The sequence below is a fragment of the Phymastichus coffea genome, unplaced genomic scaffold, assembly GCF_024137745.1.
Source record: "Phymastichus coffea isolate CEN01 unplaced genomic scaffold, Cenicafe_Pcof_1.1 PCOF00015, whole genome shotgun sequence".
Taxonomy (NCBI): Eukaryota; Metazoa; Arthropoda; class Insecta; order Hymenoptera; family Eulophidae; genus Phymastichus; species Phymastichus coffea.
Window position 1 is genome coordinate 1987832 of NW_026706826.1, and position 17086 is coordinate 2004917.

A 17086-nucleotide genomic window follows, 5' to 3' on the forward strand; every position below is an offset into this window, starting at 1 on the left:
AACCTTGGAATGTCAACGAAAATTTTCAAAAATCGATAATAATTTGTTTAATTTTTATGCTAAATTATTTTTGAGGCCTGAAATGAATTCATTGTTAAATTTTACGTAGAAATACGGTATCGCATCCGAAATTATAATATACTTTCAAGGTTATTTAAGTCAGACAACTTTACCAGCTTAAGCGACTTCTCACAAATACTTATGATGACTTATTCAGGGGATGGTTGAAACCTACAATTAGAAAGATAACACGACTATTGTTTTTGAAATAGGATTCATAATGATGAAATACATAAAATATCATGATTTTTTTAAAAATTTTCGATAACATTCCAAGATTTGAGCTGCCATATTGGAGCCGCCATCTTGCATTACCGAAAAGGACTTGATTTAATAAATACTACATATAGATAACTTTAAAATGAGATCTCAGGCAACTATAAATACGAGGTGTGGTTAAAAGTAACGTAAATTTTTATTTTTATGAAAAAATATTTATTTATTCATCAATATTTATGTTGTTCCCTTCAAAGTAATCCCCTCAGATATAATACACTTCTAGTATAGCCTTGAGTTCTTCCAGCGATTTTTTCTTTGTCTCCTCAATCGTTCTAAACCTCCGTCCTTTCATTTTTTTCTTGAGTTTTGGGAACAGGGAAAAGTCGCAGGGAGCCATATCCGGTGAATATGGTATCTGAGGCATGATTGTGGTTTTGTTTTTGGCCAAAAAGTTCGACACAAGCAACGATGAGTGAGCAGGTGCGTTATCTTGATGCAAAATCCATAAATTGTTTTCTCACAATTCTGGACGCTTTTTTCGTATTGCTGCTCGCAAACGGCGCATAACTTCAAGGTAATACTATTTATTGACCGAACAATCTTGTGGTAAGAACTCTTGACGTGCTATGCCACGGTAATCAAAGAAAACAGTGAGCGAAACCTTAACATTTGATTAAATTTAACGTGCTTTTTTCGGTCTTGACTCTTCTAGAGTCTTCCATTGGGATAATTGAGCTTTAGTTTCGACGTCATAACCATAAACCCACAATTCGTCACCAGTTATGACTGTTTTAAGCATATCAAGATCATCATTGACGTCGTTTAACGGCTCTTCAGCGATACTCCTTTGACGGTCCTTTTGTTCAAAATGAAGCAGTTTCGTAACAAATTTTGCTGCTACATATTTCATGCCCAAAACTTCGAAAAGAATTGCATGGTACGAGCCAACAGAGATATCGACGTCTTCAGCCATTTCTCTAATAGTGATTCGACGATTTTTTAACACCATTTGTTTCACTTCTTCAACACTTTCATCAGTTATTGAAGTGCTGGAGCGTCCAGAGCGAGGTTCGTCGTCGATATTTTCTCAGCCATCTTGAAAGAGCTTATACCACTTGTAAACATTTTTTTGACTTAAAGTAGACTCACCGTATGCTACTGTCAATATTTCAAGCGTTTTGGAGCACTTAATTCCATTTTTATGCAAATTTTATGCAAAATTTATTTTATGCACAAAATTTTATGCAAACACTTTTATCCATTTTTTTCGACAGCAGCAAATCATCGAGCACAAAAAACACGTCTAACGCTTCTGTCTCGCAAAAAAAAGTAAATATACCAACTGGCTGAAACTGTGAGCATATATGAGGGACATGTATACTAACATATGTAACGGGCGAATCGATCGTTGAGTTCGATCGCCCTGTTCGCCTCTCTCTCTCTTCCGCGTGCCTTCCCCTGAGCCGCTGCCACATCGGTCTCGGTTGATGAAAACCGAGTATCGACGCACGGTGTGGCTTTGTTGCAAGTTTGATTCCTGATCGGCGGAGATGCCTGGCGTTGGAGGGATGGAGCGAGAGCGGGGAACGGAGGAGAGAGAGAAGTAATGTCGCCGGCATGAGTCGCACGTGTGTGCGTAGCCGGCGGCGCTAGGCCGTTTTGGGTACCTATAGGGAGGGGCGCGTAAGAAGTCGCGGAAAGCGCGAGATCGCGGGAGTAGTAGGGCTTTGACCAGCAACGAATTCCGAGCTAGTTGAGCCTCGCGACAAAAACAAGTGGGGGAATAGTTGATTGCCATCGAGTGACCAGCATTAAAGAAGAAGACCAGCTGCATCCACCTAGAGATCCACCGTTGGAGGACTACATAGTGGGCCCAGCAGACGTGGACTTCCACAGCAGAGCTCCCTCCTAAGATCAGGTACCCTTTTTCGTTTCTCGGTGGGCGCCTCTATTTCTCTCTCTCCGAGCATTGTATCGCGGACGAGTGGCTGCATGCGTAAATTCGCATCGCAACTATTCCGCGGGAATTCGCGGAATAGTTGTAAGGCATAAATTTCCTGTGCGTTAATTCGCACGGAACGGGTTAGCCCGGACTTGGCCGACGCACCCGTCAACGCCGTATGTAAATTGCTGTTTTTAATAAAGTGTAAATATACCCGAAATGATGAGTTTATTTGTGAAACCTGTCTCTCTCGTAATTAGGTAAATCGCGATGGTCGATACTACCGGACGACATAAGCCCTCGTTAATTTTCCGCGACGAAGCGAATGTGCCTTCCGAGCCTTCCCCCTTAAAATAATTTGTGACGCGACGTTGTTCGGGCTTATTTCCTAGGCGGAATTCAAAATTATTAACGAACGTGTTACACATAATAAAAAAAATATATCGATGATCGAATCTACGTATTCCGCCCAATTAAAAAATTCACCTTACTTTCTGAACACACCTCGTATAGTGTCACACACACACGCGCGCGCGCGCGCGTACATACACACACATACACATATACACACACATATTGTTGTTTTGTACTTCTTTAATATGTATATATATATATATTATAAGGATGTACAAAACTATAGAAAAACTTCGTCGTCGACATCTTTGTTGTTAGCTATAGTATACAATTTTGCCTTCTTAAAGCGTGGTTCACTGTCGAGTGCATCATTTAGCCGTTTGTTGCCTGCGATGATGATATGATGTAACAAAGATGGTTGACTTATAATATTTTTGAAGTCGGTGGTGCTTGTTTAAGGTTGCTGAATATCAGTGGCATGCGCGGAAATGTGCATATTCTTCTTTAAAGTATGCAACTTCTTTGAAGACCGTGACTTTAAAAAAAGCAGTCGTTGCATAACATGTCTGACGTCGCCAGTTCTGACGATATGTCTTCTACTTCTACTCTCGGAGGAAACTCTGCCCACTGCGGCTCTTGACTGCAACGTCCGATAGTGCCATAGAAGCATCCCTGCCATCACACTCAGGTAAAATTTGAACCTACTATAATAAAACAAGAAAGTTGTAATCAATTATTGATTACGTAACAAAAAGAAACACTTTATATTGACAAAAATATATATCTTTATTTGAAATGTGCGATTGATATCACCTAGCTACTAGAGTTACGGTGAGACTAGATATATATAGAAGAGCTGCGGTGTCACAAGGTTGATTAAGGATGTGCAAGGTGTTAACAAGTCGACCTCAGAGTTAGACCAGCAAAAGTAAAAACATGAAATACAAGTAGATAAACGAGATATCACAGATCAAGGGAGCCTCAGATTAATGATTTGAAGTGCATGAGCTATTACATCACACGCGACAGCTCTGCCCCCCTTCCCCCTATCTAAAATACGTTTTTAATACATATTAAAATTTATGTACATATAATTAAACTAATTACAATTTATTTTTGCAATATAATTTATTTATATATGTGTTTATATGTTAAAATTTATATATAATATAATGCAGATTTAGTTTTAGCGAATTCAAAAAATATGAAGACACTACGGGGAATCGAACGGGCATTCTATACATCCACAGACCTCAACACTATCAACTAATTACATGCATGCATTTATGTATGTATATACTGAAGTACGTTTCACTACGATGCGTCATCATTAATTAATTAAGTAAAACAGCCTGGAAAGGGGGGTCCATAATAAAAATATACATTGAATTTTAATTGAAAATTTTTTTTCTTGATAAAAATAAATCTCATTCTACAAGTATAAAAGTTATTTATAAAAAGAATATAAGAATTTATAGAAATCCTTCAATAATTTCATCGTACTCTTTCCTATACTCATATAGCAACTATTTATGTAAAACTTTTTATATAAAATTTGACATTTTAATGTGCGCACGTGTTTACGTATTTACCGTCATGATTAGGACACACAGTAATTGATTTCATTTTTTTAGAAGGGGAATAGCCCCTATCATTCAAGTCAGAAACCTAAAATCCGTATTGTTCTAACCACTTTTTTTTCAAAACTTGGAAACGAAAATTTTTGTGGCATCTTTAAGTGTATCTGTGATGATGAATTTATGCTCTTTGTATTTAAAATAACCAGAATCTCATTCTAATCCATGGTAGTAAAATTCCATATAAAGATTACGACGCTTATATTTCTCAGATAGTTTTCACCATAAAAAGAGAGGTTTAAAAAATCGTACGAGTGGTTCTTCGTTGCAGTTAAGCGAAAATATCGCTAGCTCCTTCACGGCATATATTTTGCCGGGCATCTTGAAACCGTGCATATCCACTATGTACTCCATTCTCTCAGTTACTAAGCTGCTTAACAAAGAGTCATCTCTTTAATACAGGTATTTCCACTCCTAAAATAAGTTTTTTCACATCCTTACTTATTGAATTATATTGAATGATACTATCATGTAAAATGGGGCAATATGTTGAAGTTCCTGCAAGAATATTTTCTCTTGTTTCAAACTCCAAACGCATATCCACTGCAGAGTTCTTCAATATCTTCTTTTGTTTAGAGCAATCAATGACAATGAGTGGTACTTGATTTATGAAGGTAGATTTTTTAGCATTGGTTCAGAGTCTTTGCAATAATATGCCTTTCATAAATTGGCATACATATGGTACAACATTGGAAAATGTAGTTTATTTATATTAATATTAAGATTACTACGTGGATAACACTGCAAGTTGAAGAAAAGTTTTACATTTCTAATATTACAGTGATCGAATAAGCTAGCATTAACTTTTGGGAGATTTTTCATTTAGTTTGAAAAGCTAAGATGACATAACGTGGTAATTTCAGCTGATTTGCAGTTTTGACTATCCATACATGACTTGTGTTCACAGGTAGCATTGAATACTCGTATAATTTCCAACTACGAAAATTTATTGAAATACTTCTTTCTATTTTCAGAACATTAAGTAGATGAAATTTTTGAGTATGCGATACAGTAACATAGGGCATAAGCTTATATATCGAGTCGCCTTATATATCGGTCTTCAAATTTTTGATGATTATTTCACTAGTTTCACTTAATTTGTTATTTAGATAACGGCATTCAAATCACTGTATAATTGTGTGAGAATTAGTTCATGTTTCATGTTTATCAATACTTTGTGATAATTAATCTTCAATAAATTCGAGAATGGAGTTTAAAGGACTAGTAATTTCGAAATATCCATTCGTCGTTAATTATATTCTGATTATCCTCTGTTATCCATCCAGCATTTCCAGCTATTCAATATTGACTTGGCAATTTTTCATAATAGTTATTAGGCTACAGTTTTTGCATTTTTCGATTCATCATTCAATCGTATTTAACTCATACCTAATTTCCTCAAACAAGTGACAGATGGCGTTATTTAAAAATAGAGTATTTGGAAAACTGCATTATTTTTGTCACATAATTGACCACAAATACGCAATAAGCTACGAGATGATAGAAGACATAAGTCTTGGTATTGAATTGATATACGAATTTCATCGCTATTTTTGAAAGTTGTATTAGTGTACGGATGATGAGTAGGAATTTCATAATGAGTCAAGGATTCATCAAAGGCGATAGGTAACTGTATAGAACATTCTCCATTATTTCGTTGAAGACCGCAAAAAATAATGTAAGTTACTTTCTGCTAGAAATTACTTTTGAGCCGAGACTTTTTAGGAACTTGTAATGGTTCTATCTATGAGCTTTTCTCTTATGTTGATTGGATTACTGTAACTCGCTAAACTTATGAATCTACATATATCAATTAGTATATTGAACGACGCCACCTAACATATTATATGATTGTATTAATGGTAGAGTCAAAGGGTACCCCCCGTTAACAATGGTGAAATGCCCCCCTTCGAAAAACTCAAAATGAGCTATGGCAACCTCTTTGGGACTATTTAAGATACAGTTTGGCCATATAAGTAGTCCCCGACCCCTCATCCGTATATATATAACCTAAAAACCACTATTTTCAAAAACTATTTTTTTTCTTGGGTACCAATTATGATATCGCTACGAAAATAAATCACGCGTATACTGTTTATTAAGACAAGTATGTGTGAATTTTTTCGATCTATATCAATGAGTTTTTCTAACCTAAACAAATTTTTTAAGTAAAAAAAAATTTTCAAAGTGAGATAACTTTGCTTCAAAAAATGGCTACACGACATTTTTTTTTTTAATTACGTAGTTTTTTATGAATAATTCAATGGTATACTTTAAAAGTTGAATTTCGCTGTGGGTCCCTGAAAAAAAAGCGAAAAACCAATTTTTTTCGACATTTTTTGTGGTTCTTGGCCATTAAATCTTCGCACACGATTTTTATGTAAAAACTAATTGTACCATTCGATTCTACACAAAAAATTACATGGAAAACATGTATAATAACCTATGAAATATTGTTAGCTTATCGTCATATAAATTCAAAAAGTAAAATAATCAAGCCCTAGAGACGTATGCAATCATAAATTTTACGTTTTATTAGGAAACTAGTCGTAAAATCGAGTAATTACGTTGTATATATGTAAACACACACACACGCACACGTGTGTTCGTGTGACTGCGTGCATGTGTGTACATATGTTCGAGCGTATCTGTAAATTTACTACATGAACATACATATAATTATATAAGATTGTATGTTTATTTATCATTATATAATTATATGTATATATTATATAATTATATAAAAAACTGGATTTTTCAAGATTTTTCTTAACTGTTAATGCTACTTCAATGACTGCGTTGATTTCTGAACTCAGTAGAGGTAAACTAGACATGTACCTGTAGTTATTAGCCTTGGTTTCTTATAATCAGGAGAGTCAAATATTTCAAAATTAAGTCAAAATATTTTGAAAACAGATTCAACCGCTTGGATTTGAAGTCGATTTGTTGTACCGATATAAGAGAATATAAATAAACCGACTTTAGAAAATTGAAAGGTTAAAATTATTACATTTTCAAAAACGCTTCCATAAATAACATTCACGATAGCGTGAGAACGAATTCGCCGCTGGTAGTGCTAGTGATATTAAAAACATAGATTGCGCGTACTACTTTATATGTAGATATTTTCACACTACAGCCCTGTATTCCAGTATTGATGGCACTCTTTGATGGTCCTCTAACGGTGGAACTGCTTCCAATCATGATCAGCGCTGTTTCGAATCTGTGACAGTTAAGACACGGAACGTGGAGTGGAATTTGCATCGAGACGGAGTATGCAGTATACTGTAGCAAAATCATGGAGACTATCTCCATGAGCAAAATCAAGATGGTTTTACTTGCTTACGTTTTCTACGAGTTTTGTTCATAGTAGTTCATATATAAATACTGATAAATACGTTGAGTTTCGAGAGTGACTGCCAATTCGTGTGAGCGAAAAATATCCTGATTTAATATTTAGGCACTAAGAATTACAACTGGCATACTATATGAAAACAACGCCGACAACTGGAGTCGGCTTTAACCTGTAGTCGATAAACGGTAAAGTTTAACGTTTAAGAAATACGAACATACTAGGTACATATATACGTCTGCACAAAAACAAGTTATTTTTTTTGTCAACCATCCCGTACTTTATCATAATTCTTACCTCGAAAAAAATATATATAAAAATTAGAGCTCTTTTGAAAAGAATATTTTCTTTTTTTTCTCAAAGTTTTCAACCTAACGAAACAATCATAAACGTTATCTACCAATTAACTTTAAAATTATATTCACAATTTCTTGTTGATTATAATTCCAAAGATATATGCACGCTATCAATTAAGTGAACTTTCGAAATCATATTGTAAAAAATTGTAAAAAAAAAAAGATACGTGTTGTCCTTATAACTTGAAATTAAGAAAAAATTAGTACGCATGCTATTTAAAAATCATTGTACATATACAACTCAGAATGAACTATTGATATGTACATATGCATTGATAAAAGTCATGTTAAATTTTTAAGGCAATATTAATTTCACTGAATTTTTAACATAACCTGATAGCTTATCTAATAAAAATGACCATTGTAATTAGTTTGAAAAATATAATGATCTTAGCTCTGTAAGAAAGCAATAATTTTCTTAGCGTAGATTCACATTTTTTAAATCATTCAAAAATTCAGAAAATTTTCTACAACACTATATAGTCCTAGTAACCCAGTACTTCATAAAATTGAGATCAGTATCCACTAATCTTTACAGATTCTTAAATAGAAATTTAATAGTTATCCAAATTTTTTCCCCATGGGCAGTTTACTTTTTGAAATTAATAGTTTTATGTACAAAACTTGAATTACTCAGTCATTTGAGAATTTTATTCATTTTGATTATCCAACCTCTTTGACTATAACCTCTTATTCTCTTATTTTTCAAAAACAAAAGCTATTTAGAAAGACTTGAAATTCACCAACTGTTACATTCTGATTTTTGATCCAGAAATTATTTTAATGTTTTTTTAATGCTTGAATAATACATACTAATAACAAAAATATTAATAATTATATTAGCAATAAACAAAAATATTAATAATAATAAACTGATATAGAAATCTTTTTCTTTGCTTTTTGACGTTGAAGTTTTAAGATATTGTAATTATTACCCTTTTTCGGGGTTCAAATCTTTGAAAAATAATACCGTTAAAATCGGCCGCATAGTTTTTGCGTTGTAAATTAAAAACAATTGAAATACGCTAATTGTTAGTTAATTAATTCATGACTTGTGCAATTTGAAAGATATTTATTTCAAACACCAATGAAAAAAAGTGCTTTAACACGAGAAAACTATAGATTGAATTTCAAAAGAAAATTTTAAAAAGTTTTGCTGGAAAAGCAGTTGTTGTTGATAATCTCGTTTTGTTAATAAGCAATTTTTTGCCTGTAGAATCGTCATACAGTTAACAGCTGGCGCTCATTCTTTTCGTTGAGAATTCTAGTTTAACTGAAGTGCAGAGGTCTGATCATTTTTTATTTAAAACATTTGAACAAGGCTTAATAACAAAAATTGTCTAATATTTGTTCGATATTAATTAAAATTCCGATTTGTATTGTTGGAAATATTTTTTTTTTTTATAATTACCTATGCAGAATTTGATATTGGTCGAGCTATCCCAAATAAAAAAAATGGTGATTTTAAAGCCAGACCGGTGTCAACTTCTTCTGGAAATGTTTGTCGCCAGGCTTCAAATTCAATTTGAGTAGAAAAAATTGATTTGTAGCAAGACTAATGAACCGGATTTTACAGTTTTTTTTTTAATTTTGGGTACTTCGATAAAATTTTAACTTCTGCATAGGTAATTATAAAAAAAAATGTTTTCAACAACACAAATCGGAATTTTTTTTAATATCGAACAATCTTGAACATATTTGATATTAAGCTTTTTTCGAAACTTTTAAATAAAAAATTATCAGACAACTACAATTCAGTTAGACTAAAATTCTCATCGAAAAGAATGAGCCCCGGCTGACAACTGTACGATGTTTTTACGGGCAAAAAATTGAATATTAATAAAACGTTTTTTTCAACAACAACTGCCTTCACAAATGCTGCCAAAATTACAATTTTGTTTTTTTTTATTACAGATATTCAAAATGTCGTCTGATGATGAGCCTCCGGTGAAAAAATCTAGAACAAGGGATGAATCAAAATGTATCTCATGTAATAAATATTTACGAAACTTGAGTGGATCTCATTTGGACATAAGCAGTCGTGAACAAGCTTCAGATTTTCATAAAAAGTATGAGATATTTGTACAAGAGGATGATGCTATTTGCTCCAAATGTTTCACTAAAATTCGCTTAAAAAAAGTCAAAAAACAAATAATTTGACTCAAGACCGAATTCCATCGGAGACCAAGACGACTGGTGCAGAAGGCTTTTTGAAAAAAGATCTTGTTTCAGATGAAGTAGAAAAAATTCCGTCTGAAATTGAAGAACAAACGTCAAAAATATCACTTGACAATTCACAAGACAGCAGCGTAGAAGCGAATACACCTTCTTGGGATAGAAAATCTAGAGACACTAAAAGCAGTCAAGATTCAATCACAGATTCTAGTCAACAAATAGATTCTTCTGGTTCTGATCCAACATTCATAGCAGTTGAAACCACGGAAATTGAAATGGTATCAATGCCTTTTGCAAGAGTCGTCGTTACTCACAAATATTGTTTCATGTGCAAAGATACGAACGACCTTCAAGACGTACCATTCGATGCTCGTGTACAAGTATTTGTAAAAAAGAGGATATTCATACCAAGAAGGAATAGGTGTTGTAAGAAGCATTTAATTAAAAATCGTTTCTATGATCAAGAGTTATCGAACATATCTACTGCTGACAACGAATGTTCGATAGAATCAAAGGAATTGACAAAGTTTTTAGAATCCTTATCAGATTTGAGCGATGCTCGATTTCATGATAAAATCAGCGAGTATGCAATTTCTGAAGAGAGAGTAAAAGCATTGACGGGTTTTACGTGGGAAAATATTATTACTCTTCGAGAAATGATGAAAACTATGCGAAGTTCAGATCATCGAAATGTTACTCAAGCACTAGTCATATTTTTGATGAAAATGAGAACGGGAAATTCTGATCTTTGTATATCTGCTATACTTGAAATCAAAGAAAAAATGGTTCAAAAATGTATCAATGCGGTTTTAAAATGTTTTAAAGAAGAAGTTTTACCGAAACATTTTGGATTCCAGGCGTACTCTAGAGAATTCTTATTGAGCCAAACCTCCCCTGTAGCCAAAATATTATTTAATTTAGGAAATAGTCTGGCTATAGTATGTGATGGCACATACTTACGTCACCAAAAAAGCAGTAATAATGCTTATCAAAAGAAATCTTACTCTGGACAAAAAAAAACTGCACTTTGTAAGCCTTTCACAATCGCAACTACGAATGGCTTTACAGTTGATGTCGGTGGACCATTTAATGCTAACCTCAACGATGCTAAAATTTTGGAGGAGCTATTAAATTCACCTGAAGGTCTTAACAGTGTTTTAGAAAAAGGAGATTACTTTATCTTAGATAGGGGATTTCGTGATGTAGTCCTACTTTTGACAAGTATGGGTTACAGAGTACTTATGCCGGCGTTGAAAGGAAAACGAAATCAATTAACAGTAGAAGAATCAAATGAATCTCGATTGGTAACTAAAGTTAGATGGGTTGTTGAAGCTATACATGGTGTAGTTGGACAAAAGCATAAACTTCTTCACAACCAATTTCATAATTCTCAATTGCACAGTGCTGGATTGTACTGTCGAATTGCCTGTTTTCTCAATAATTTATTTGGAAAACGTCTCAATTCAGATGTCGGAAAAATAAATTCGATCATCGAAAGAATTAACGAGACAAAAAATTTGAAAAATACTTTGGCTGAATTCGTTGAAGAGAATAACTGGAATAGAAAAACTACACCATTCAGTACAGTTTCATCAAACGATTTACTTGATTTTCCAGAACTGACTATTGATGAATTACAAATACTGTTCACTGGTACATATCAATTGTCTCAAGCTGTGTGTTATTTAGCGGAAATGATGGACGAGAACGGATCCGTATCTCTCAAGTCTTCCAAAGTAGAAACTGGAATTATCAGATTTGAAGTAAAATCAAGACATATCAATAGCAAAACGTACAAGTCCTACGTGCACTACCTACCAAATACTTATGGTATAAAGGGTGTGAAAAGATACTGTTGTAATTGTGCTAACGGTAACAGAACCGTAGACTGTTGCTCTCACGTTGCATCCATAATTTATTACTTGAGTCATGCTCGATATTTGTCGCGCATCTTGAAGCCAGCAGAACACTTAACTCATTTGTTTGATATTGATAATATTGTACCTGTCATTGATGAAGATAGTGATGAAGATTGAAGTTTTATATTTTATGCAAGAATTCTTGAAAAAATGTCATATATTGTTATTATAACGTTTTAAATTACAGATATTTGAAAATCAATGCTCAGTAGTCTTTGTTGTATCTGTCGATGTTTCAGCATTATTTTCCTTATACAACGTAATTACTCGATTTTACGACTAGTTTCCTAATAAAACGTAAAATTTATGATTGCATACGTCTCTAGGGCTTGATTATTTTACTTTTTGAATTTATATGACGATAAGCTAACAATATTTCATAGGTTATTATACATGTTTTCCATGTAATTTTTTGTGTAGAATCGAATGGTACAATTAGTTTTTACATAGAAATCGTGTGCAAAGATTTAATGGCCAAGAACGACAAAAAATGTCGAAAAAAATTGGTTTTTCGCTTTTTTTTCAGGGACCCACAGCGAAATTCAACTTTTTAAGTATACCATTGAATTATTCATAAAAAACTACGTAATTAAAAAAAAAATGTTGTGTAGCCATTTTTTGAAGCAAAGATATCTCACTTTGAAAATTTTTTTTTACTTAAAAAATTTGTTTAGGTTAGAAAAACTCATTGATATAGATCGAAAAAATTCACACATACTTGTCTTAATAAACAGTATACGCGTGATTTATTTTCGTACCGATATCATAATTGGTACCCAAGAAAAAAAATAGTTTTTGAAAATAGTGGTTTTTAGGTTATATATATATACGGGTGAGGGGTCGGGGACTACTTATATGGCCAAACTGTATCTTAAATAGTCCCAAAGAGGTAGCCATAGCTCATTTTGAGTTTTTCGAAGGGGGGCATTTCACCATTGTTAACGGGGGGTACCCTTTCTTGACCATATTACGTGCGTGATGTAGTCTACTTATAGATAAATATGATAATTATTTTGCTCAATTAAAATGCGTTATTAAGAATTATTTTAATGAAACAAAATATTTTTTATATAGATTTTGGACACAGATTAAGATTATAATATTTTAAATTACTTTTAACTACTAAATCCTGTTAAATTTTAATGTGCAAACTTAATTTGGTTATAACTTGTAACGGAGAATCTCAGTTTGCCGGTTTTCTCCGTTAGCCCTCCCTCCATCCGTTCGCTACGCTCGGGCTGAGAGTGTGTGTGTATACACTCTCATGCCCATTTTTCTCTGTTTGAGGTGCGGCGGGCGAACAGATTGGTAGAGCCAGGAGCGGCCGACGGAACAGGACGACGAGGAGAGGAATCATGTGAGGGGATAAGGGAGAGAGAGGGCGTGGTTCGCGCGCGCACTGGATGCATGCGCGGGAAATCGGGAGTGTGAGGTAGAATGGCCGATCGAGTGCGCGCGTTTCTCCCGGTTATTTTGGTTTTCTCGGGTTGTTTTCGGTTCCGAGAGCGGTGTAGCGTCTCGTTGTCCTAGTGTGGTTGTTATTTTTTAGATGCGCACCCAGTGTGCGGATGTGTGTAAGGGGTGATTGAGTGCTGTTTGGTTTTGTTTGGTTGTTGGGTGGGTTGCACCCAGCCAGGCTCCATCGGCCGTCACCGGTATGCGCGAGGGTCACCGCGGTGATGCCTACACCGCCGCCGGCGCGCTTGCAATCGGTACACCTGCGAGGAAGCATCAGCAGTACAAACAGCGGTAGGGCGTTGGCAGCAGTAGAAGGAGTAACTGCAGCAAGGGTGGCGTCGTCAGCGGCGAGCTTCACCGCGCGAGCAAGTGCGGCCAACGGTGATTCCCACCGTTCATTATCGTCGACGGCCAATGTCGGTGCCGTGTATTTTCTCTATCTCTCTGTTTCTCTCTTTCTCGCATGTTTAGCGGCATATGCGTTAGCACTGGTACGGCCTGGCATGATTGCCGGTCACCATGCAGGGCGTGAGATTATGATCGCGGTTAGCGAGTCAGTCGGATTATCGAGCATGTTAGTACTTACAGTCGGGTGTTCGTAGTCTGTTCATATTGTAAAGGTACCATCGGAAGTACCCGTGGCCCGTCAAGAGCTGGGTGACGTAAAAATTTACATCACCAAATTTCCTTCCGAGCCACAGTCCATCGGCCTTGCCATATGTCAATTGTACTGTTACGCTCGGCGATTGCCGCGTTCTTTCGTCCTATATCCGCGCTGTTCCCGTAGATCTTTTGCGTTCAAAAGCCAGAAGATCCATGGGTATTACGCCAACCACCACCGAAACAGCCTGCGCAGAGACTGTTCGGTAGAAGCAAGCGATTCGCAGTGCGCCCTGTCTTTGTACTATCATCATCGTCTTACAGTATTTCTTTGTCTTCAGGGAGTCTGCCCATATTTTCGCACCATATAAAAGGATCGAGTGAGCTGTCGCCATTAACAGTCGTCGTTTCCCCGATCTTGATCCCGTCGTATTTGCCATCAGGCGACACAAGGATGCTATACTCTCTGCCGCTTTCCGGGTTGTTTTCTGTATATGAGGCCAGAAGGTCATCTTCGTATCGAGGGTTACCCCAAGGTACTTGACTTCCTTCTTGGTCTCCATCTCGCATTTCCCCACTCTCATCTGCAGTATCGTCTGTATACGTCTTCTCGTGAGAAATATCAGTTCCGTTTTTTCTGTTGCGAGTTGTAGTCCGTGGTTTGTTATCCATCGTCCAACTCATCTCATGGTTTGGTTCAACGTCAGCTGCGCCGTCTCAGGAGACCTCTCCCTAATCACCGCTGCCACGTCATCAGCGTAAGCGACGAAAGTCACTCCGAGCGGTATTCCAAGCCGAAGCAAGCTATCGTATAAGCCATTCCAGAAGTCAGGTCCCAGTATCGACCCCTGTGCCACCCCAGCGGTGACCTGTCTCGTTATTTGTCCTTCGATCGTCTCGTACGTTATCCGTCTGTTTGTTAGGTAATCCTCCACAACCCGAAGCAGGTATGGCTGGATCCCGAAGTTGCTTTTCAGCGCCTCCAAGATATCCTTTCACCTGGCTAAGATGAAAGCATTCCTAATGTCGAGCGTCGCCAGCAACACTGTAGATCGCGTTGCGTGGCAGTGTCTGTCTAGTTCCAGGAAAGAGTCGACCACCTTTTGGATCGCTCCAATCATCGATAGACCCCTCCTGAAACCGAACTGCAAATCTGATAAACTCTCTCTGGTCTATATCGCGTCCATCAGTCTCAGTCTCAGTAATTGTTCAAAGAGTTTATTAGTCGTGTCAAGTAAACTCAACGGTCGGTAAGCCGAAGGCGTGCCAGGATCACTCCTACCTTTTGGGATAAGAACGAGCCTTGCCACCTTCCACCGATCGCTGAACGTTCCTGTCGCCAAGCACGTGTTGTACAGGTCAAGGAGTATCTCCGGCCGTAGACGAGCCACAAGCCGGAGGATCTCGGACGGTACTCCGTCCGGTCCCGGTGCCTTACCCGTCTTCATCGCATTCGTTGCTCTGACAAGCTCCTCAGCGGCAAAGGCGGGGAGCATTTGTGCATCCACGTCATCCATCACGATTGTCCTAATCGGGTGCGTCGGAAAAAATCCGTCAACAATCCGTCCTGCTGTTTCGGCATCTTTAAGTTCCGGTGAGACTCGGGCCCCTAGTTTTCCGGTTACGATCTTGTAGCCGGTTCCCCAAGGAACCTCGTTCACCTCCTCGCAGAGCTTCCTCCAGCATTGCGTCTTGCTGTCCCATATTGCTTTCGTCAGCTTCTTCCATGCTGTTTTGTGTATGGCTTGGAGGTTTTCCCTTTCGAGTCCGCTCCCTGCCCTTGTCACTCATCGCCGATTTGTCAGGCATATCCTGCGTAGCTCGGCTATCTCGTTCGTCCACCAGTATTATGGTTGTCTTTGTTGTATCTGTCGATGTATCAGCATTGTGCTTCTGCACAAGATGTCTATTAATTTAGCCGTCTCGTCTGTCAGTCTTTCCACTCTTTGCCGGCCCATCAGTTCGGGGGGAATTCTCTCCCCTGGAGCCGGTACTGCTATTAGCTCTTCCGAAAATTTCCATCCGTCGAGCTTACGTAGACTCCACCGCGGGGGTTGGTGGGTTGTTCGACTCGTTACCGTCCGTCCCATAACTTCAAAGACGATGTATTGGTGATCGCTGGCTGTGTAGTCTTCGATCACCCGTCATCCCCTCAGCCGTAGCAGGATTCGGTCCGATGTCATCGTGACGTCGGGAATGGAGTCTCCGACACCTGACCGTCTGTACGTCGGCGTATATCCCGTATTTACCACTGCTAGATCGAGCCTTGCGACCATTTCCAGCAGTAATCGTCCACGTCGATTCGTTTCGTTCATTCCCCACTCGGTCGCCTCGCGTTATAATCCCCCGCAACGATGACATCCCCGGGCAGGTCTCTGATCCCGTCTTCTAGGAGTGCCACCTTTCTTTCGAACTCCACCGCGGTGTAGTTGGGTGTCAGGTAGACGCTGAGATAAGTAACAGCGCCAACTGTGACCTAGATGTAGTCGTCCCCGACACCTCTATTGGAGACTCTAGATTGGGTGCCACTCCGTACCCAGACAGCAGTGGTCTCTGTCTCGTTCGTGACGTATGTCTGGGTTGTCCTTCTCCTGTATGGTTCACTAAGGATCAGGATGTCCGCGTCATATTCGTCGGCTATCTAAGGTAGGAGCATGTCTACAGTCCTACTCAGATTCAGGTTTCCCTGAATTATTCTGTCCGTCCTCCGGCCCGTCCCCTCCACTCCTTCAGCGCGGCCCGGAACTCGGCACATCTGCCGCTTCCGGCAAGGTGGGCGACGCCCCTGTGCCCGGCCTCGGAGCACAGTGGGCAGACCGGCTTATTTTTACATTCCGTCGCGTAGTATTTAGTTGATTTTTAGTTTTGTTGTAATTAAATAAACTGTGTTATTCGTTACCTCGTGTGACTTCGGCTCCCTGACTTCGCCAGGGACGTAGTATTCCGCTTCATTGGCGATGGATCCGCTCCTCCGAGGGAGCCGGGTCCAGTGCACCGATTGACAGCGGAGCCGG

General features: G+C 37.7%; 2 protein-coding genes across 2 annotated transcripts in view; one reads left to right on the forward strand and one right to left on the reverse strand.

Annotated features, from left to right (window-relative positions):
- Positions 1 to 17086, reverse strand: part of LOC131675042 (glutamate receptor ionotropic, kainate 2-like) — a 2022482-nt gene that overhangs the window by 1937865 nt on the left and 67531 nt on the right. The window lies entirely within an intron of this gene.
- LOC131675049 (uncharacterized) lies at positions 9844 to 12131 on the forward strand. Its single transcript, XM_058953874.1, has 2 exons — positions 9844 to 9989; positions 10061 to 12131. Exons 1-2 carry the CDS (start codon positions 9844 to 9846, stop codon positions 12129 to 12131), a joined length of 2217 nt encoding a protein of 738 aa, XP_058809857.1.

What these genes read in the sequence shown, in the direction of transcription:
- LOC131675049 (XM_058953874.1), top strand. Translation starts at nt 9,844, where the DNA reads ATGTCGTCTGATGATGAGCCTCCGGTGAAAAAATCTAGAACAAGGGAT. An exon ending in GCTTCAGATTTTCATAAAAA is followed by an intron (nt 9,990 to 10,060) that starts GTATGAGATATT and finishes GCTTAAAAAAAG; the next exon opens with TCAAAAAACAAATAATTTGA.